Here is a 23,592-nt window from a genome sequence, read left to right on the forward strand (position 1 = left end):
AGTTGGTTTCAGTGGCTGAGAAGTGGTTTCAGTGGCCGAGAAGTGGTTTCAGTGGCCGCGAAGGGGTTTCAGTGGCCGCGAAGGGGTTTCAGTGGCCGCGAAGGGGTTTCAGTGGCCGCGAAGGGGTTTCAGTGGCCGCGAAGCGGTTTCAGTGGCCAAGAAGCGGTTTCATTCACAGAGAAGTGGTTTCAGTGGCTGAGAAGTGGTTTCAGTGACAGAGAAGTGGTTTCAGTGACAGAGAAGTGGTTTCAGTGGCAGAGAAGTGGTTTCAGTGGCAGAGAAGTGGTTTCAGTGGCAGAGAAGTGGTTTCAGTAAATGAGCAACAAGAGAGTGAGTCGTATGCTTTAATCTGAGTCCAGTGTTTCCACTGGCTGCTTTGCCGAGTCTGTACACAGACGCAGGTATCATTGGTTAAGAGTACCGTCTGTGGTCCTATCCACCAGGGGGCAAACCCTGGCCTTTCTGGCAGCACCCTCACCATAACTTGGTCGCCAGGCTGTGGAAGAACTATCCTCTTTCCCTCTGGCTCTCTCTGATCAGCGATTCGCTTCTGTTGTTACGCTCGGTCCTTTAGCACTTTAAGTTGGTTACAAAGGTCTTTCACATATTGGGTCATTCTATCCCTGTAAGTCCCAGGCTCCCCGCATCCGTAATTACCCCATAAGAGAGTCGCATTGCTCGCCCCATCAATAATTCGTGGGGGTTGAGACCCATCGTGCGGTTCGGGGTTGCGCACAATCTCTTCTGGATTTCTGGGAATACATCGACCCCTGTCTTTCCTGTCTCAGCTATAGCCTTGGCTAACGCATTCTTGATTGTTCGGTTCATTCTTTCTGCCATCCCTGAACTCTGGGGGTGGTAGGGTACGTGGAACCGCTGTCGAATCCCTAGTAGTTGGCACATTTCCTTCATCACTTTCCCCGTGAAATGTGCTCCCTGGTCTGAATCCACCTGAACTGGGGTTCACCACCTTGGGAGGATTTCCTGAACTAGGATCCATGCAGCAGTGCGGGCGGTGCAGTCCCTTGTTGGGAAAGCCTCTACCCACCGGGTGAAGTGATCCATAATTACTAGACAGTAGCTTTTCCCCCTGCTTTTGGGTAGGAGCCCCGTGAAGTCTATCTGAATGTTGCCAGCTGTAGCTTTCTGCCCTTACCAGGGTTATGCTGGGCACAAATGATACAACGGTGGCAGAATTTCTCAACATCCCTGCCCATCCCTGGCCGCCAGCAGCCCTGCCGGAGGGTTGTGATCATGCTCTGCCTCCCCTGATGCATCACCCCATGATATAACTTTACTAGTATCTGTCTAAGACAGGGTGTGGGTGTGGCAACTCTTTCCCCCCCATGTGTCCAGCACCCACCTGGTCCCTTCTTTGCTCCTTTTCTCCTCCATTTTTCCTTCTCTTCTGCCTCTACCTCTTCACAGAATTTTATTAAACTGGCTTCTCTCATTCCTTCCTGCACACTTGCAATTTCAATTGCCTCTTGTTCCTCTGCTGCCATCTTCGCAGCGACATCTGCCCACTCATTTCCCTTTTGTTTCATGCTCTCACCCTTCTGGTGCGCTTTTACCTCAATCACTGCCACCTCTTCTGGCAGGCTCACTGCTTCCAGTAGCTGTTGTATAGGTGCCCTTGCTGAATATTAGTACCTGTTGAAGTTATGAATCCTCGTCGTGCCCAAGCCATTAGGTAATCATGCACCACCCCGAATGCATACCGACTGTGTGTATATATATATATATATATATATATATATTTACCCGTCTGCCCTCGCTGCAGCGTAGAACTTCTATCAGAGCTACCAGTTCTGCTACCTGAGCTGAGCAACCCCCTGGCAGTGCTCCTGAAGCTAACTCTTCACCTGTTTCCTTCACCATGGCCTACCCAGTTCGTGGTTTCCCATCTATGTACCTCCTAGACCCATCTATAAAGATTTCATCTGCTGTTCCTTCCAGAAGTGTTTCCTTCACACCAATATCTTCTTCCTTGACAATTTCTATTTGGCACTCGTGCTTCTCCCTCTGTTAAGATGGCGTTCGTGGGATTCTCCCCAGTGTCTAACTATGGTTACTGACTTGTCCTTTGGAATGAGAACTGCCTCCCAAGCTGCTCTTCGGCTATCGGTGACTGCCCTCAGCCCTTCCGTGTTTAGGAGCTCTACAATGGTGTGGGGTGTGTGTAGGATCAGTTGCCCCATCATCACAACTGGTTTGCTTACTCGCACAGCCTACGTGGCGCAGTCCAAAGCTGCAACACAGTGGGGGAGCCCTACCGCAGCAGGGTCCTGTTTCGTAGAATAATAGGCCACTGGCCTTCTAGCGTCCCCATGGTCCTGTACCACTACCGCGTTGTAGTACCCTCCCTCGTTACTACAGTATAGATGCAAGGGGCGAACTGCATCTGGTAACCCTAGCACGGGTGCAGAGACCAGGGCTTTCTTGTTTTCTATAAAGGCCTTTTCCTCTTCCGACCCCCACTTTACTTCTTCCAGAGGGGCTTCCCTCCTTTAATCGAGGCCTGTATCAGGGCCACTAGTGCTGAGAACCCCGCTATAAAATTTCGGTAGTTTAATTTGATGTTGGAACCTTTGGCTATTGCACTTCGTGAAGCTAAAGATATTCAAAGAATTTCCATAAATGGGACTATTCTTAAGATCTCCCTTTATGCTTTATCTCTTAGTTTATGTTTCGAATCCTGAAGAATCCATTCCTAGTTTATTGAAATTATTAAATGAATTTGGAAAGTTTTCGGGATATAAATTAAACCTCAATGAAAGTGAATTATTTCCTCTAAATGATTATGCTTCTATATATGATGACATTCCTTCTAAAGTTATCGACTCTTTCAAATATTAGTATTGTCGTTACTAAAAATTATGGAGACCTTTATAGAGCTAATTTGGTTCCCTTAGTCGATTTTATGAAGCAAATATTTTGTAGATGGAATCCACTTACACTTTTGTTAGCTGGCTGAATTCATGCAGTTAAAATGATGATTTTACCAAAATTTTTATATGTATTTCAAAATATTCCTATTTTTTTAACTAAGAAGTTTTTTTGATCAGGTTGATTCTATTATTTCATCTTTTGTTTGGAATAATAAAAGACCAAGAATTGGAAAATATCATTTACAAAAATCAAAAAAGGATGGAGGTCTTGCTCTGCCTAATTTAAGAGTGTATTATTGGGCGGTTAATATACATTATGTGTGTTCTTGGTTATATTGGACTGATAAAAATGAATGACCACCTTGGGTTGATTTGGAATTGAAAGCTGTGAAACAATTTTACTTAACTTTGTTATTAGGAGCCTCTTTACCTGTACAACTGGCCAAAATTTCTAATCTAAATTTATATCTATGATTAAGCAGTCATTACGAATTTGGTACCAGTTTCATAATTTTTTTAATCTTAAAAAGTTTAACCTTCTTAGTTTAATTTAGCAAAACTATCTATTTAAACCTTCACTTAGTGATCCTACCTTTTTTTTGAGGAATAAAAGAGTTTATTCCTTCATGGATCTGTTTCAAGAAGGTAGATTGATGTCTTTTGAGAAATTAGAAACTAAATATTCCCTCGCGCACTCACATTTCTTGCAATATCTTCAGGTCAGACATTTCTTACACGAATATTTAAGTAATTTTCCATATATACAAGATTCTGACCTGTTAGACATTATTTTAAAAATGAATCCTTTAGTGAAAGGTTTTATTGGGAAAATTTATAATTTACTATCACAACAGTATAATTATCCTTTACTTAAGATTAAGCAAGATTGGGAAAGGGAGCTTAATATGACCTTGATATCAGAGGATTGGTTGTGAATTTTGAAGTTGGTTAACTTCTTCGATTTGTGCCAGTCACTCTCTAATTCAATTTAAAATTGTACATTGTTACTATTTGACAAAGGAGAGACTGTCTAAAATATTTCCTAATGTTGGTAGTCAGTGTGATAGACGTAAAACTGAGACAGCTATATTGACACATATGTTTTGGTTGTGTTCTGTATTTTAACAGTTTTGGAAATCTATTTTCTCTATAATTTCTAAAACTTTAAAAATTAATTTACAACCTAATAAATTGACTGTTTTGTTCGGTATAATCCCTCAATATATTCACAGTATTTCTTTATCAGACCAACATGTAATTGCATTTGTCACATTATTGGCCAGAAGGGCTATTTTATTAAAATGGAAAGATGCCTCTGCTCCCACTTTGATACAATGGTTCTCTCAGATGATGTTATGTCTTAGTTTGGAGAAAGTTAGAAGTCGAACTTTTGATCCTTGATTTGACTTTGAGAAAATGTGGGGTTCTTTTGCCCGCTATCATTTGATTTGAGTTCATTAAGATGGTCCCATTCTGATTCTTGTGTAATTGGATTTGGTTGGCGGATTGATATTTTTCTTTTGTGGAAGCTTGTATGGTGTATAGCTCCGGGGTTGTGCTCCCAATGGGTTTTTTTTCCCTCTCTTTTTTTTCAGTTAGTAGGGTTTTTTTTTGTTTTAGTTAGTAGGGGTTCTTTTTTCCTTCTTTCTTTTTCCCAAAAAAATAGTTTTAACATTTTGTTTTTTCTTATTATTATTGGTATACTGTTTAGCTTGGTTAATCAGTTATTTGATAGTTTAACTTTTATTGTACATATTGATATGTCGATTTGACTACTTTAATGTAATTTTTTTGTTGATTTTCAATAATAATAAGATTTAAAAAAAGAAAAAAAAATTTCGGCAGTAGTTAAACAAACTCACCACCTTTCGAACTCCCCTTATGTTGACTGGGCGGGGTATGGAGCTGATTGCCGAACGTCTGTCATCTGACATGTCCTTCCTCCCTTGGGAAATGGTGTAGCCCAGGTATTGTACGGTTCGTTTGCCCAGCTGAGCCTTGTGCAGACTGATTTTAAACCCCTCATCCTGCAGTACCTCTAAAATACTGGCTATCGCTCCTAAATGGCCTGCTTCATCTTCCGAAGCAATGAGTAGATCATCTACATATTGTAAGATGGTTGACCGGTAGGGCATTAAATGGAGCTTTTCCGAAGTCTGCGCCATGACTTTATGAAAAATAGCTGGGCTATTGTGGAACCCCTGGGGGAGTCTTGTCCACGTATACTGCTGCCCACCCAGGGTGAAGGCAACTCGGTCTTGGGATTCAGGTGCTAAGGGGAGCCCCCAGAACCGATTAGCGATGTCCAGGACTGAAAAAAATTTATGTTCTGGAGACAGGCCATTCAGGATTGTCGCAGGGCTCACCACGATGGGATTCAATCTGGGCGTGGTCTTATTAAGGGCGGTATAGTCTATTGTTAACCGATATGACCCGTCGGGTTTCTTTACTGGCCATATAGGTGAGTTAGTAGTGGCCGCTGTCTCTCTGAGTATCCCCTGGTGTTTTAGTTCCTTCACTATACCCGGAACAGCTGCCAGCGTGTCAGGTTTTATCTATCTATGTACTACTAAAACTCTCATGCTCTGTCTGTTTGTCTGTTTGTGACCTCCAGTTAGTGCAAATGGTGCATTACAGCTGCACTTTTTTTGGCTCAATCGAATTAAAATGTGTTAACTTACAGAATGCAGGCGAAGTTCAGGGTTATGTATTCGTATAAAATTGCTCATTCGCCAAAAATCCACAGGCTGGCTTTCACCTGAGACCCAGTCGGCCATCCTGGAAATCGGGACGCGACTGCCCAAAGCCTGCGTACGGCCAGCCTCAGCAGCGACACCTACCGGAGCAAAAGGGCAGGGCAGCTCTATTTCGAGGGGTCACATTCTGCTAATCACCATTATTAGCATGTGCAGGATTGGGACAGAGCTAACTGCCACCCATCAATAAGAGGTAATTAAATCTTATTGTAATGACGTACTTCGAGACACCCATAAAACCCTTTGCTGCAGTCAAAAGACAGCGGTGACTATATCACGTCCACTTAGGAGAACGCCAACCACATCATCAAGAATAATCAGCATCCTGTGATGTTACTGCTTCGCATCTTCTATCCAGCATTAGGGTAAAAAAAAATGGTCAGCCTAATTATGCCGCGTGGAAAGGAAAGGGGAACATTATGGTCAAGAGATGACGCCAGACATTGTCGGGAAGTGGCAAGGAGAGGGAGAAAACAAGAATTGGATGAGGCCAGGGCTGCACGACTCCAGGATCAAAGAGTCAGGACAGAAAAAGATGAGAGAAGAAGAGACAGAGGAGGAGAGGCATGCACGTCTCCAGGATCAGAGACAAACAACAAACAGCAAACAGCAGAAGAGATGAAGAGATGGGGGATGAAAGGACTGCACGTCTCCAGAATGACAACGAGAGGCACGAGGGTGGCAGATAAACCAGAAATGATACCATCAAAAGTGTCCTTCATTAAACAAGGAGGAGCTATATTTGCTTTGCTACGCATCGTTCTTCTTCAATAAACTGAGGTTTTCTACTTCAATTTCCAAAGCAAAGCAATATCAATAGCATTCAGGAAAATTTAATGTTCATTCTGGTCACATCAGACTGCACTACCCTTCACTCAAAGGGTGCCCCAACGGGTCACCCCGTTGTCTAGTAGGATACTGCTTTTTATGCAGGTCCCCATCTATTTTAACTGGGTCTGTCTTTACCTGCCCACAATCTTGCTTGTGTGTAGCCCACACAGCTGGGAACAGCTGACAAAGTAAACCATAGACACCATCCTGGCTCCAGTCTCTAATGATCGGGACAGCTGCGCTTATGCTAGCCAGGTTATGTATTCTGTTGGTTGTGCGCGTTCGCTGCCCCTGACTCATCCATATTATTTCTCCCTTTCCAGAATCTATAACAGCTCCTGCTTCCCGTAGGATGTCTATTCTAAGGATTGTGCCCTCATTATTTGGACATACCCAGAAATACACTGGAAGCTGCACTCCCCCGATTTCTAGTATTTGCGACTCGCTTCTTTCTGCTTTTAACGTTTTTTCCTCCTGCTCCTGTAATATAAACAACCTGTTCGGTTGTTGGCAAGGGTAAGTATGTTATTGATACTGATGCCTTTGTGTCCACTAACATATTGCATTGCCGGCCCCCTAACAATGCTGTTCTGTACATCTGCGGGTCACCAGCGCTGGCAGTGGGGGCCGCCACCACATCTTTTCCTGACCTAGGAGCCGTCTTTACTAGTTCTGAGATCTGATCAGCAGTCAGATTGGACAGACTGGGTGCTGATGGGGTGAGTGACTGGGAGTCTGCCAGCTCCTTCACCTGGGTTTTCCCCCTCCCTTTTGGACACAGTCTCCAGCCATGTCCCGATAGGCCACAGCTGTAGCATATCAACTCCTTCACTGTCTTAAACCTGGTCCGGCAGTCCTTTGCTAGGTGCCCTGGCTGCTGGCAAGCAAAACAAGCTCTCCAGGACATCACAGCAGCTGAATCCACTATACCCATTTTACAATTTCTCTTGCCTTTTCTTTGGTTTATCTCACTGGCCCACAAAACTATCACAGAGTAGTTGGACCCCACCATTATGCCTAAATCTAAAACTTCCTGGTGGCTGAGCTCAGGCCTTCCTTCAGCATTTTCAGGAAGACTGGGTCATCCCTCCCTGGGTTATCCAACCTGGAATACTCCTCGTAAACTCGGTATTTACATTTTGCATAATCCATGGCTGTCTCGTCAGCTTTTTGAATCACTGCTATTATCGTTCCCCAGCTACTCTCGCCTCCCCCCAGGCGCTGCCTCATTTCCCCTTTAAAAGAGCGATATCTTTCTTCATTACTGGCGCTCCCGGTAGTTGTCCATGTACCATCCCGCACCCCCTGGGCCATCCTGTCCCACATATTCCTCGGGCACTGGGCTTTCACTAACACGTGTATGTCTTTAGGGTGCATCTGGTGAATTTCAACCATTTCCTCGAGCTTGCACCAGAATTCTGAATTCCCACAGGCGACTTTAAGTGAGGGCAACTTGGACAAAATGCTCTGTTTCTCCCCTGGGGTGAAGGGCTTATGAATAGTCGTAATCAAGGTCAAGGGCTGGCTCGGATCATCAGGGTTCTCAACCTGACTTTGCCTGACCTCAATAGGTGCCATCCTGGCAGACCTATCTGGGTAAAACCTCTCCCTGAGGTATTCCCACACTACGCAAAATATAAAAGACAGGTACCAGTCCAACAGCACATAGTTAAGATCACAAAGTATGTATTCCACAATCTGCCACTTTTGGGTACCTGAACTCATGATGCCTGCTGTATTCCTTTGCATCACACTGGCAAACGCATACACTAAAATGCAGCTCCCCGAACAAGTATACACGCCTTACTCTGGCGTCTTGAACCGTACCGTCGGTTACCACCTATCGCAACTGGTGGCTCCGTCTCACCAAGTTAACGTGCAAAGTTTCCTCACTTACATAAACACACATGCACACGCACACACTATTATATCTACCAGTTCAGCTCTCCGCGTTGGTGATATCTCATGTTCCCGTGTGCCACCGACCGAACAGATCCAAGTGTGAGTGTTATTTTAGAAAAATACTCACCAACTTAGACTGCTAAGATCGCTGGCCACACAGTGGATCACGAAGGTATCCCACTCCTCACACCAAATGTTGTAGTGTGGATGAAATCACCGGAGAGACAGAGTTTCTGGTAGACACAAAGCAGCTTCTTTATTCGACACAACAAGGTACAGCAGGCATCATACGGATGGAGACGTTTTCGGTAGAAAGGTCTCCTAGCCCAATGTGGGCTCGATATTTATTTGCTAAACACAAAGGGCAATCTCTATTTACAAAGTACAGGTGTCCCCTGCTTTTCGATCGTTCGCTTTACGAAACCTCACTGTTACGAAAGACCTACATTAGTACCCTGTTTTCGCTTTCAGAAGGTGTTTTCACTTTTACCAAAAAAAGTGCGCGGGGAAAAGCAGCGCGCGATAAAAGGCAGCGTGCGCCCCGAGCAGCCGCTCTCCCTGGATTCGGAACTGCATTCTCGCCGGCATTGCTTAAACACGTGCCTGTGAGCAGTTGTTTGCAAGATGAGTTCTAAGGTATTGGAAAAGCCTAAAAGAGCTCGTAAGAGTGTTACACTTAGTGTAAAACTAGACATAATTAAGTATTTTGATCGTGGTGAACGAAGTAAGGACAAAGTGAGTTTGGCTTGTGGAAGCTGACGAAGATGATGTTGAAGATTTTTTGGCATCCCATGACCAAGATCTGATAGATGAAGAGCTGATGCAATTGGAAGAGGAAAGGATAACAATTGAAACTGAATACAGTAGCGAACGGACCGAAAGTGAAGTCGTCCAGGAACTGAACATGAAGCAACTGCGTGAGATTTTCGCTGCAATGATAAAGTACGACTTTAATTTTGAAAGGGTACGTAGGTTTAGGGGATATTTGCAGGATGGTTTGAGTCCTTACAAAGAACTGTATGATAGAAAAATGCGCGAGGCTCAGCAGTCAAGCAAGCCTTCCACATCAGCCACAGCAGACAATGATCCTCGACCTTCGACATAGAGGCAGGCAGTCATAGGAGAAGATGAGCTGCCTACTCTAATAGAAACAGATGACACCCCAGTGTCCCACCACCCCAACCCCCAGGCCATAGACAAATACTGATTCACAGAGAATGCAGCGGTAGCCGGGAGGCACACAGCACATCTTTAAGAAAAAAGCCGAAATAAACATGCTAATTAATTAGGTGCCGCCCAACACGTAATTAATTAGCATGTTTATTTCAGCTTTTTTCTTAAAGATGTGCTATGTGCCTCCCAGCTACCGCACCACCCAACCTGCGACGACACAGTCTAACACACCATCATCAGTGTTCTCTGCGCTGTCTTCCCAATTCCGGTAAGTGATACTACACTGTACGTACATTATTTCTACTTTATATAGGCTGTGTATTTTTACGTGTTATTTGGTATGATTTGGCAGCTTCATAGCTTAAAGGTTACTGGAGAGCGCTTGCGCCGTGTTTTTGCCAACAGCGCTTGCGTGAGATTTTCTGCCGACGGTGCTTGCGCAAGATTTTCGCTACGGAGAACAGTTCAGTAATGATTGTGGAAAAGTATTTCTACTTTATATAGGCTGTGTATTTATCATATCATTCCTGCTTTTACTATATGTTACTGCTATTTTAGGTTTTATGTATTTGGCATGATTTGGTAGGTTATTTTTGGGTCTGCGAACGCTCACAAATTTTTCCCATATAAGTAGCAATTGCTTCTTCGCTTTATGACATTTTGGCTTACGAGCCGTTTCATAAGAACGCTGTACCTTCGGATGGGGGGCAGGGGGGATACCTGTATAGACAATACTTTCTTTTGAAGCTACATACAAAACATCACACCTTCTGACTTCATCCTTTCCTCCTGACGCCAACATGTCTGGGTTGGTACTCACAGCCTTTAGGAATGCAAGTTAAATCCACAATACATTTATTTGGTATTTTACGTGCTAAAATAGAGGACAATTCATATTTATAAAGTATAGATAAGGCTGTCTTCGAAACTACCTGTAAACTTCACACTTCCATCCGCAGCGTCTGGGCTAGTATTCCGGTATTCACAGCTTTTAGGAACAGCATTGTTACAAATGAACTGGGTTCACAGCTTTTAGGAAATGCATTGTTGTGAACTCAATCCACAGTACTTTCTCAAACAGAAGACTGGTGGCCAGAGTCACTTAAGTGTAAATGAATCATCTACCCAAAAACTCACTCTAACACCTCCCTCCCCATTCCCCCCCTCGCACCTCCCTCTCCTTCAGCCCCTCCCCCCTCCCCCTTGCCCCTTCCTCCTCTCTCCCTCCCCTACCCCCAGTCCCCTTCTCCCTGAGGAACAGATGAGGCAAATCAGTGGTGAAACCATTGGTTTCTGGATTTTCAGAGGCTTTTGATAAGTTGTTGTTGAAAGGTATCGAAGAAGATAGAGCATGTGGAATTGGGGATAATATATGAATGTGATTTGGGATTTGGTAAATTGGTTTATTATTGTCACATGTATTGAGATACAGTGAAAAAGTTTGTTTTTAAGACCAGTGGTGCAGAATTAGGCTATTTGGCCTGTTGATTCTGCTCTGTCATTTCATCATGGCTGATCGAATTTTCTCTCTCAGATCCAGTCTTCTGCCTTCTCCCTATATCCCTTCATGTCCTGACCAGTCAAGAATCTTTCAACTTCTGCCCTAAATATAGATTAGATTAGATTATGAGGACACTCAGTCCTCGTTTATTGCCATTCAGAAATGCATGCATTAAAAAATGATACAACGTTCCTCCAGAATGATATCACAAGAAAAACACAGGACAAACCAAGACTAAAACTGACAGAACCACATAATTATAACATATAGTTACAACAGTGCAAAGCAATACCATAATTTGATAAAGAGCAGACCATGGGTACGGTAAAAAGAAGTCTCAAAGTCCCGATAGACTCATCATCTCACGCAGGCGGCAGAAGGCAGAAACTCCCTGCCATGAAGTGCCGCCAACTTGCTGATGCAGCACCATTGGAAGCACCCGACTGCAGCGGACTCTGAGGTCCGTCTGAAAACTTTGAGCCTCCGACCAGACCTCCGACACCGAGCACCATCTCTGCCGAGCGCTTCCACCCCGCCCCGGCTGCCAAACAACAAGCAAAGCTGAGGACTTGGGGCCTTCCCCTCCGGAGATTCTGGACCACACAGTAGCAGCAGCAGCGAAGCAGGCATTTCAGAAGTTTCACCAGATGTTCCTCCGTGCTCACATGTCTGTCTCCATCAAATCAGGATTTCGCACGGCACCCTACTTGACAAATAACAGACATCACCACTGGAGTGGCCACTGCGAGCTGCGTCGCGCCGCCATCTTCTCCTTAAATATACATAATGATTTTGCCTCCACAGCCTCATGTGGCAAGGAATTGCATAGATACACCACTCTCTGGCTAAAGAAATTCCTCTTCATCTCAGTTGTAAAAGGACACCCCTCTATTCTGAGGCTGTGTCCTCTGGTCTTAGACTCTCCCACCACAGGAAACATTCTCTCCTCATCCACTCTATTAAGGCATTTCACTATTCAATAGGTTTCAATGAGGTCACCTTTCATTCTTCTGAATTCCACTGAATACAGGCCCAGAGCCATCAAACACTCTATATGACAAGCCATTCAATCCCAGAATAATTTTTGTGAATCTCCTTTGAACCCTCTCCAGTTTCAGCACATCATTTCTAAGTTAAGGGCCCCAAACTGATCACAATATTCCAAGTGAGGCCTCATCAGTGCCTTATAAGGTCTCAACATTTTATCCTTGCTTTTATATTCAGGTCCTCTTCAAATGATTGCTAAGTTCGCATTTGCCTTCCTCACCACAGATTCAACCTGCAAATTAACCTTTAGGGAGTCCTGCACAAGGATTGCGCCTCCGATTTTGTTTTCTCTCCATTTAGTAAATAGTCAACCATTTCATTTCTTCTACCAAAGTACATGACCGTACACTTCCCGACACTGTATTCCATCTGCCACTTATTTGCCCAGTCTCCTATTCAATCTAAGTCCTTCTGTAACTTCTCTGCTTCCGCAAAACTACCTGCCCCACCACCTAACTTCATATCATCTACAAACTTTGAATCAAAGCTATTAATTCAATCATCCAAGTTATTGACATAATGTAAAAAGAATCGGTCCCAATGCAGACCACTCTGGAACACCACTAGTCACCAGCGACCAGCCACAAAAGACTTCCTTTATTTCCACTCTTTGCCTCCTGCCAATCAGTCACTGTTTTATCTGTGCTAGAATCTTTCCTGTAAAACCATGGGCTTGTAGTCTTATAAACAGCCTCATGTAGCACCTTGTCAAAGGCCTTCTGAAAATCCAAGTACACAATATCATCTGATACTCCTTTGTCTATCCTGCTTGTTATTTCTTCAAAGAATTCAAACAGATTTGGCAGGCATGATTTTCTCTTGAGGAAACCATGCTGACTATGGCGTATTTTATCATGTGCACCCAAGTATCTTGAGACCTCATCCTTAATAGTCAACTCCGACATCTTTCCAACCACTGATGTCAGACTAATTGGCCTATTGTTTCCTTTTTTCTGTCTCTCACCTTCTTGAAGAGTGGAGTGATATTTGCAATTTTCTAGTCTTCCGGAACCATTGGGAATCTACTGATTCTTGAAAGATCATTACTAATGCCTCCACAGTCTCTTCAGCCACCTCTGTCAGAACTCCGGGGTGTACACCATCTGGTCCAGGTGACTTGTATACCTTCAAATCTTCCAGTTACTCAAGAACCTTCTCTCTAGAAACAGTAACTTCACAACTTCATGCCGTCTTACACCAGTAACTTCCTCCATACTGCTAGTAACTTCCATGGTGAAGATTGATGCAAGATAATTATTGAGTTTGTCTGCCATTTCCTTGTCCCCCATTACTACCTCCTCAGCATCATTTTCCTGCTGTCTGATATCCACTCTCGCATCTCTTTTACACTTCATGAATCTGAAGAAACTTTTGGTATCCTCTTTAATATTACTAGCTAGCTTACTTTTCTATTCCATCTTTATCACCTTAATTAATTTTTAGTTGCCTTCTGTTACTTTATAAAAACTTCCCCAGCCTCTATCTTCCCATTAATTTTTGCTCTATTATATGCCCACTTTTTATGTTGGCTTTGACTTCTCTTGTTAGCCACGGTTGTGTCATCTTTCCTTTCAAATACTTTCTCCTCTTTGGGATGCATATGTCTTGTGCCTTCTCAATTGCTTCTGGAAGTTCCAACTGTTGCTGCTCTGGCATCATCCCTTCCAGTGTTCTTTTCCAATCAGTTCTGTCCAGTGCCTTGCTCATGCCTCTGTAGTTTCCTTTACTCCACTGTAATATTGATACTGTTACGTACCCCGTAACTGGGTTGCCAAACCAGCAGAAATGGATCACTCAGTTGGAGTCTGGAGTACTAGAACTAAGAAAGTTTTATTAAAGAAACAAGCAACACAGTAATTGAAAGGATAATAAATGCAACAGTTCAGTGATGATAAACACACATGTGCACAGCATTAAGAGAACAGCATCAATCAAGCTCTATCGTTGTCTAGGGGTAAATGACCAATTTCAAAATGACTCAAAGTTCAGTCCAGTTAGTAGTTCAGTTCGCAGTAATCGTTGCCATGGCGGTGGACAACGTGGGGGAAGAGAGAGATAGAATAGGAACAACTGATCATTCAGAGCACTGCTTCACTCACAGACCAGCAAGATGGCTCACAGACCAGCGAGATGGCTCACAAACAGCTTTTGGGCGGGTCCTTGGTGATGTCACCTGAGGTCACCGACTGTGACCCCTCCTCCAGATGCAGTCGATCCTCTGCAGTGAACCCGGCACCCAGGCAAGGGCGGACACACACCGGGTTCCCGCTGATCGTACCTTTCCACCCTTGTCGTTGTCTGGCACTTCTCACCCACTCGTGAGAGGCGCACCACTTCCAGGGTCTTGTTACCTCGGGTGGCGTGTGTCCCTGTCTTAGTGAACCTGTCCCTTTTTATCCCCCTGCTGGGGTATCGCCTGTCCATCACTTCAAACAGTTCAGGGTTCAAAGGGGGGAGCCGCTCCAGACAGCTCTCTCTCCCACATCCCTTCATTACACATCTCCAGACGCTGCTCCATTGTTCCTTATCTCTCCTTCCCCTGAGGGCAGGTAGCAGACCAACTGCTGATGCCACTGATGCTAGCCCAGGCCAGCAAACATCTTAATTTTATGTGTATTCTCGTAACAATACAATGCCTCTAAAAAGTATTCGCCCCCACCTGGAAGTATTTATGTTTTATTGTTTTACAACATTGAATCACAGTGGATTTAATCTGGCTTTTTTTTTGACTCTGGTCAACAGAAAAAGAGTCCTTTGAGTTAATAAAAACTTATTACTACAAAGTGATCTAAATTAATTTCCAAATATAAAACATGAAATAATTGCATATGTATATACCCGCGACTAGGCGGTATTTAGTAGATGAACCTTTGGCAGCAATTACAGCCTTGAGTCTGTGTGGATAGATCACTATCAGCTTTGCAAGTCTGTGCACTGCAATTTTTTCCCATTCTTTACAAAACTGCTCAAGCCCTGTCAGATTGCATGAGGGTTGTGAGTGAACAGCCCTTTTCAAGTCCAGCCACAAATTCTCAATTGGATTGAGGTCTGGACTCTGACTTGGCCATTCCTGTGTAGCTTTGGCTTTATGCTTGGGGTCGTTGTCTTGCTGGAAAACAAATCTTCTCCCAAGTCACAGTTCTCTAGCAGACTTCACCAGGTTTTCCTCCATGATTTCCCTGTATTTTGCTGCATTCATTTTGCCCTCTACCTTCACAAGCCTTCCAGGGCCTGCTGCAGTGAAGCATCCCCACAGCCTTGCAGTGATCCCCTGCAGTGATGCAGTCACCACCATGCTTCATGGTAGGGATGGTGTGTTTTTCATGACGTGCAGTGTTTGGCTTATGCCAGATATGGTGTTTAGTCATAAGCCAAAAAGCTCAATTTTGGTTTCATCAGACCAAAGAACCTTCTTCCAGCTGACTTCAGAGTCTCCCACATGCCTTCTGGCAAACTAACTGATATTTCTTGTGAGATTTTTTTTCAACAGTGGCTTTCTTTTTGCCACTCTCCCATAAAGCTGCAACTGGTGAAGCACCTGGGCAACAGCTGTTGTCTGCACAGTCTCCCCCATCTCAGCCACTGAGGCTTGTAACTCCTCCAAAGTTGTCATAGATCTCTTGGTGGCCTCCCTTGCTGGTCCCCTTCTTGCACAGTCACTCAGTTTTGAGGACAGCTCTATTTCTTGATGATTGACTGAACTGTACTCCAAGGGATATTTAGTGACCTAGAGATTTTCTTGTAGCCATCTCCTGACGTGCTTTTCAATAACCTTTTTGCAGAGTTGCTTGGAGTGTTCTTTTGTCTTCATGGTGTAGTTTTTGCCAGGATATTGACTCACCAGCAGTTGGACCTTCCAGATACAGGTGTATTTTACTACAATCAATTGAAACACCTTGGCTGGACACGGTGATCTCCATTTAACTAATTATATGACTTCTCAAACCATTTGGCTGCACCAGTGATGATTTGGTGTGTCATATTAAAGGGGCTGAATACTTATGCAGTCAATTATTTTGTGTTTATATTTGTATATTAATTTAGATCACTTTGTAGAGATCTATTTTCACTTTGAAAAGAAAGTCTTTTTCTGTTGATCAGTGTCAAAAAAGCCAAATTAAATCCACTGTGATTCAATGTTGTAAAACAATAAAACATGAAAACTTACAAGGGGGTGGGGTAAATACTTTTAAAAGGCACTGTACATCTGACTTTAGCTTCTCCTTCTCAAATTTCAGGGTGAATTCGATCATATTATGATCACTTGCCCCTAAGGGTTCTTTTACCTTAAGCTCTCTAATCAATTCTGGTTCATTTCAGAACACCCAATCCAGAATAGCTGATCCCCTAGTGGGCTCAACCACGAGCTGCTCTAAAAAGCCATCTCATAGGCATTCTAGAAATTCCCCCTCCTGGAATCCAGCACCAACCTGCCTTTCCCAATCTACCCGTATATTGAAATCCCCCATTACTATGTTAACATTGGCCTTTTGGCATACATTTTCTCCCTCCCATAGACCGCATCCTTACTACTGTTGGGGGTCTGTATACAGCTCCCATCAGGGTCTCTTAACCCTTGCAGTTCCTTAGCTTTATCCACATTGATTCAACACTCTCCGCTCCAGGTCACCTCTTTCTAATGATTTGATTTCATTTTTTACCAACAGAGCAGCACCGCCCCCTCTGCCTTGTCCTTTTGATACCATGTGTATCCTTGGACATCAAGCTCCCTGTTGTAATCTTCTTTCAGCCACGATTCAGTGATGCCTGCAATATCATATCTGCCAATCTGCAACTGTGCTGCAAGTTCACCTACCCTTTTCCGTATATTGCACACGTTCAGATATAACATCTTCAGTCCTGAATTCACCCTTTTTGATTTTGTCCGCCTTTTACATTGCAACTCATCCTCTTGACTGCAATTCTGCCCTTTCACAGCCTCTCCTCGCTACACATTGCCTCTGTTTGTAAACCAATTACCTCATCTTCAGCTCTATTATCCGTCGTTCCTACGATACCTCTTTCATTAAAGTATAAGCAGCTCAGGACACTAGCCGCACCCAGGCTCAACCTTTTAGTTCCTTACTTTGTCTGAGGTCTTACCAAAATCTGCCTCCACTAACTGTTCTGGCACTCTGGTTCCCATCTCCCTGCAAATAGGAAAACAGATTATTATCTGAATGGTGGCCGATTAGGAAAAGGGGAGGTGCAACGAGACCTGGGTGTCATTATACACCAGTCATTGAAAGTGGGCATGCAGGTACAGCAGGCGGTGAAAAAGGCGAACGGTATGCTGGCATTTATAGCGAGAGGATTCGAGTACAGGAGCAGGGAGGTACTACTGCAGTTGTACAAGGCCTTGGTGAGACCACACCTGGAGTATTGTGTGCAGTTTTGGTCCCCTAATCTGAGGAAAGACATCTTTGCCATAGAGGGAGTACAAAGAAGGTTCACCAGATTGATTCCTGGGATGGCAGGTCTTTCATATGAAGAAAGACTGGATGAACTGGGCTTGTACTCGTTGGAATTTAGAAGATTGAGGGGGGATCTGATTGAAACGTATAAGATCCTAAAGGGATTGGACAGGCTAGATGCAGGAAGATTGTTCCCGATGTTGGGGAGGCCTAGAACGAGGGGTCACAGTTTGAGGATAGAGGGGAAGCCTTTTAGGACCGAGATTAGGAAAAACTTCTTCACACAGAGAGTGGTGAATCTGTGGAATTCTCTGCCACAGCAAACTGTTGAGGCCAGTTCATTAGCTATGTTTAAAAGGAAGTTAGATATGGCCCTTGTGGCTACAGGGGTCAGGGGGTATGGAGGGAAGGCTGGGTTCTGAGTTGGATGATCAGCCATGATCATAATAAATGGCGGTGCAGGCTCGAAGGGCCGAATGGCCTACTCCTGCACCTATTTTCTATGTTTCTATGTTAACTCCAGTTTAAACTTCACCATGCAGCATTAACAAACCTTCTCGCTAGGATATTAGTCTCCTTCCAGTTCAGGTGCAAACCGTCCCTTCTGTACGGGTCCCATCTTCCCTGGAAGAGAGCCCAATAATCCAAGTATCTTATACCCTCCCTCCTACACCAACTCCTTAGCCAAGTATTAAACTGTATAATCTTCCTTGTTCTGGCCTCACTAGAATGTGACACGGGTAGCAATGCTGAGATCACAACTGTGGAGCTCCAGCCCTTTAACTCCTGAACTCCCTGTGCAGAACCTCGTCACTCGTTCTCCCCATGTCATTGGTACCTTCGTGGACCGTGACTTCTGACTGTTCACCCTCCCACATAAGAATGCCATCCATGAAGATAATGTTGTCACATCAGTACATTGAATGTCATACAGGGTAAGACAATAACAATGCAGAACAGAAGTTTACAGTTACGGAGGAAGTGCACTGCAGGTAAACAGTAAGCTGCAAAGCTCTAATGAGGTACATTGTGAGATCGAGAGTCCATTTTTCATTCAGTGGATAAAAGCTGTCCTTGAGCCTAGAGTTATGTGCTTTGGTATGCTCTGCCCGATCTGAGGGTGAAGAAGAGATGATGTCTAGGGTGAGCAGGGTCTTCTGATTATATTGGCTGCTTTACTGAGGCAGTGGAAAGTTGGACAGAATCTGTGGAGGAGAAGATCTACAACACTGCAGTCCCTTGCGGTCTTGGGCAGAGCAGAGCAGTTGCCACGCTATATCCTAATGCATCCAAATAAGATGTTTTTTAAACCAAAGTTCAAAATAAATTTATTATCAAGGTACGTATTTCTGAGGCCTCCGTTGGTCAGAATTGACCATGGATATTGTGTCCTAGCTGTCTAGGTACGCAAGCCTGGGCAGTACAATATGGAGAGCAGGCTGTTGCCCATGTAGCAAGCTCCCCCTCTCCACGCATCAGATGAGCCCAAAGGAACGGCAGAGACCTATGCAGTTTGGTACCGGTAATGTCGCAGGAGTTGCCAGTCATTGTTGAACTCAGTGTAGGGCTGCCTTCGGGACTCCAGCTCCTGATTTTTCCCTTGGGGTTTACTCTTAAAGCCTTCCCCATGATGGGTACAGCCACAAGGCAGCAGAGGTTTGAGATCAGAGTTTTCCTTCTCCTAGATGAGCTGCCAACCACGGCTGATGAGCCCCATCTCCTGTGGGTAGAAGCATTTCCGCTGGGCTTAATAGCTAAGCCACACATGAAGGCCAGGGGCTGGACTTGGTTGTCAGGAGCTGTTGAGACACACACCAATGGGAGCATTTAATAGGTAGTGGGGGCTTGTCCCCATTGCCACCACCCCCCCCCCCACCGGCTGTAACGACCTCAAGGAGCCAAGAAGTCGAAGTACATATACGTCATAATATACAACCCTGAAATTCATTTTCTTGCAGGCATACTTGTACTCAATAAACCCATAAGGGAATAATAACCATAGCAGAATCAATGAAAGACCACACCAACCTGGGGGTTCAACCAATGAACAGAGGACAACAAACTTTGGAAATACAAAAATACATAGCCCACAGAATGTCGCCCTGGTTCACTGTGCCATCTTGCATTGATTAAAAGTTGGTGAGGTTCAAATGGAATGTATCAAAATTCTTTAGCTTCCTGAGGAAGTAATGGTGCTGACGAGCTTTTTTGGTTGTGGCGTCTACATGGTTGGACCGGAACAGGTGACTGGTGAAGTTCATACTTCAGAACTTGAAGCTTTCAACCCTCTTGACCTCAGCACCTTTGATGTAAACACCCACCTCCTGTTAATTTTTTGTTTTGCTGATGTTGACGGAAAGAGTGACATCAGACCTACTCATTATTATTTGTGACACAACTCACTACATCTGCAAAGTTGGAGATGGAATTAGAGCAGAATCTGGCCACACAGTTGTGTGTGGTAAAGGGGTGGGGTAGGAGGCTGAAGATGCAGCCTTGTGGGGCATCACTGTTGAGCATAGTTGTGCTTATCAGACAGAAAGCAAAGTGTGTAAATTGATAGATCTTTCTCAAGTTGACTCATGGGGTCCGAATGCAGGGGTTTCCAACCCTTTCTTATGCCATGGATCCCTACCATTAATCAAGGGGTCCGTGGACCTCAGATTGGGAACCCTGTCCTGATGGTGGTGAGCCATGTGTGATTGTGAGCAGGGCGGAGGATGGTGGTGTGGGACGAGCTGTGGTAAGTGACTGAGAACATGGCACATGAAAAAAGGGCACACAAAACTAAAATTCAGGGTATTTCTAAAATTATTTGTAATATTGATTAAAAATTAAACTACTAGAGGAAGTCTGCCATCAAGCAGCTTCTGTGGAGACAAAGAATTGGTTTACTTTTCAAGTTGAGCAAGAACGATGAGTCAGCATACAGAGGGGAGGTGCAGTGGCTAACGGACTGGTGCAGAGCCAACAACCTGTCTCTGAATCTGAACAAAACAAAAGATGGTTGTTGACTTCAGGAGGACACGGAATGACCACTCTTTGCTGAACATCGACGACTCCTCCCTAGAGATCGTTAAGAGCACCAAATTTCTTGGTGTTCACCTGGTGGAGAATCTCACCTGGTCCCTCAACACCAGCTCCATAGCAAAGAAAGCCCAGCAGCGTCTCTACTTTCTGCGAAGGCTGAGGAAAGTCCATCTCCCACACCCCATCCTACTACATTCCACAGAGGTTGTATTGAGAGCATCCTGAGCAGCTGCATCACTGCCTGGTTCGGAAATTGCACCATCTCGGATCGCAAGACCCTGCAGCGGATAGTGAGGTCAGCTGAGAATATCAACGGGGTCTCTCTTCCTGCCATTAGGGACATTTACTCCACGTGCTGCATCCGTAAAGCAAACAGCATTATGAAGGACCCCACGCATCCCTCATACGAACTCTTCTCCCTCCTGCCATCTGGCAAAAGGCACCGAAGCATTCGGGCTCTCACGACCAGACTATGTAACAGTTTCTTCCCCCAAGCCATCAGACTCCTCAATACCCAGAGCCTGGTCTGACACCAACCTACTGCCCTCTACTATGCCTATTGTCTTATTATTATTTATTGTAATGCCTGCACTGTTTTGTGCACTTTATGCAGTCCTCGGCAGGTTTGTGTTGTTTTCTTACATAGTTCAGTGTAGTTTTTGTATTGTTCATGTAGCACCATGGTCCTGAAAAACGTTGTCTCATTTTTACTGTGTACTGTATCAGTAGTTATGGTTGAAATGACAATAAAAAAGTGACTTGACTTGACTTGAGATTCTGCACCAGGCATGAGAATGCAGAGGGGAAAGCCTTATCTTGAAAACATATACAGTGGAGTTGGGGAAACTGAGAGAATATTGATGTTGGCTGGGACCTGGAGGTTCCTGTCACTGAAAGCCAACACGAAGGCACAGTATATGACAGGAAGACAAGTGGTATGTTGGCTACTGGGAGTATACTCGTGTGTAACTGTGAGACTCACTACAATTCTACAGGGCCTTTCTTTGATCGCATCTGGTCTATGGGGCGTACTTTTGCTCTTCTAAACTATAAAAGGAACGGGCCTGCCTCAAGAGACTGCATTGGAGATTCACTAGATCAGTTCCAGGAGCAGAGAGTGAGTGGACTGGGACTCTAAGCTCCAGAGTTTGGAAGAACAACAGGGTATCTCATTGAATTTAGAAAATTCTTACAATGATTGAAGGTTGGATGTAGGAAGGGTGAAGTGAATAGAACCAGGGGCACAGGCTCCGACTAGGGTGGAGGTGATGGGCAAATATCTTCACCCAGAATGTCGTGAATCTTTGGAATTCATACCCAGCAGGGGTGTTATTGAAGGTAGAAATTGAGAGTGCACGGAAAATGCCAATCATGTGATTGAACTGCTCCTGAAGTGTATTTTCTACAGGCCAAGTTAGGTGAGATTGCCAGAGGTACTTTGCAGTGCCGGAGAGGGGGCTAATTGCTTCCAGCTCTGGGTAAGGGTGTCAGACTGATGGACAATGCTCACTCAGCCTGTTGCATCTTGTGTCTTGAACTGTGAGAGGCCTGGGGAGAGGGGCAAGAAACAAACATCTTTACTATGGACTGCCTGAGCCAAAAGCACATCCTATTCTGCTAAACTGCAGCAACACACATCAAAGTTGCTGGTGAGCGCAGCAGGCCAGGCAGCATCTCTAGGAAGAGGTACAGTTGATGTTTCAGGCCGAGACCCTTCGTCAGGACTAACTGAAGGAAGAGTTAGTAAGAGATTTGAAAGTGGGAGGGCGAGGGGGAGATCCAAAATGATAGGAGAAGACAGGAGGGGGAGGGATGGAGCCAAGAGCTGGACAGGTGATAGGCAAAGGGGATACGAGAGGATCATGGGACAGGAGGTCCGGGAAGAAAGACAAGGGGGGGGGAACCCAGATGATGGGCAAGGGGTATGGTCAGAGGGACAGAGGGAGAAAAAGGAGAGTGAGAGAAAGAATGTGTGTATAAAAATAAATAACAGATGGGGTACGAGGGGGAGGTGGGGCATTAGCGGAAGTTAGAGAACAACACCTTATATTCCGTCTGGGTAGCCTCCAACCTGATGGCATGAACATTGACTTCTCTAACTTCCGCTAAGGCCCCACCTCCCCCTTGTATCCCATCTGTTATTTATTTTTATACACACATTCGTTCTCTTACTCTCCTTTTTCTCCCTCTGTCCCTCTGAATATACCTCTTGCCCATCCTCTGGGTTCCCCCCCCCCCCGCCTTGTCTTTCTTCCCGGACCTCCTGTCCCATGATTCTCTCATATCCCCTTTGCCAATCACCTGCCCAGCTCTTGGCTCCATTCCTCCCCCTCCTGTCTTCTCCTATCATTTTGGATCTCCCCCTCCCCCTCCAACTTTCAAATCTCTTACTAGCTCTTCCTTCAGTTAGTCCTGACGAAGGGTCTCGGCCTGAAACGTCGACTGCACCTCTTCCTAGAGATGCTGCCTGGCCTGCTGCGTTCACCAGCAACTTTGATGTGTGCTGCTTGAATTTCCAGCATCTGCAGAATTCCTGTTGTTTGCGCTGCTAAACTGCAGTTTTTGTTGCATGCAGGAAATGGTGTCATTCATTCTGAGCGAGTGTTCAGGACAATGATGGCCACAAACCGAGCCCATTACTCCAAAACCTCTCCCTTCATCGATTCTCCACAGAGCATAGGTGAGTCCCTAACAATGTCAGACATGGGAAGTTACGAGAGCTGGGGTTTTACCTTGGGATATCTGACCTGCACCCAAACACTTCTTGCTCGCTCCACTCCCCTCACACCACTCCATTCCCCTCCCCTCCCCTCCCCTCACATCACTCCACTCCCCTCCACTCCACTCCCCTCACACCACTCCATTCCCCCTGCTCCACTCCCCTCCCCTCCCCTCACATCACTCCACTCCCCTCCACTCCCCTCACACCACTCCATTCCCCTCTGCTCCATTCCCCTCCATTCCACTCCCCTTCCCTCCCCTCCCCTCCACTCCGCTCCCTCACACCACTCCATTCCCCTCGCTCCACTCCCCTCCCCTCCCCTCAC

The 23,592-nt window shown here is 45.0% G+C and overlaps 1 protein-coding gene across 5 annotated transcripts in view; it reads left to right on the plus strand.

The window, feature by feature from the left end:
* LOC134349322 (protein-L-isoaspartate(D-aspartate) O-methyltransferase-like) overlaps positions 1-23,592 on the plus strand; it is a 50,475-nt gene that overhangs the window by 2,889 nt on the left and 23,994 nt on the right. For 4 of the 5 annotated variants that reach the window (XR_010018647.1, XM_063053449.1, XM_063053471.1 and 1 more), the window contains exon 3: positions 23,121-23,225. The exons of the other annotated variant lie outside the window; for it this stretch is intronic. Coding sequence is in view for 3 of the 4 variants with exons in the window: in XM_063053449.1 (XP_062909519.1) it covers positions 23,121-23,225 (105 nt within the window). In the remaining variant the exon portion in view is untranslated. The remainder of the gene's footprint in view (positions 1-23,120; positions 23,226-23,592) is intronic. 5 annotated transcript variants of the gene reach the window in all.

Source organism: Mobula hypostoma, chromosome 1, assembly GCF_963921235.1.
Source record: "Mobula hypostoma chromosome 1, sMobHyp1.1, whole genome shotgun sequence".
Classification (NCBI taxonomy): Eukaryota; Metazoa; Chordata; class Chondrichthyes; order Myliobatiformes; family Myliobatidae; genus Mobula; species Mobula hypostoma.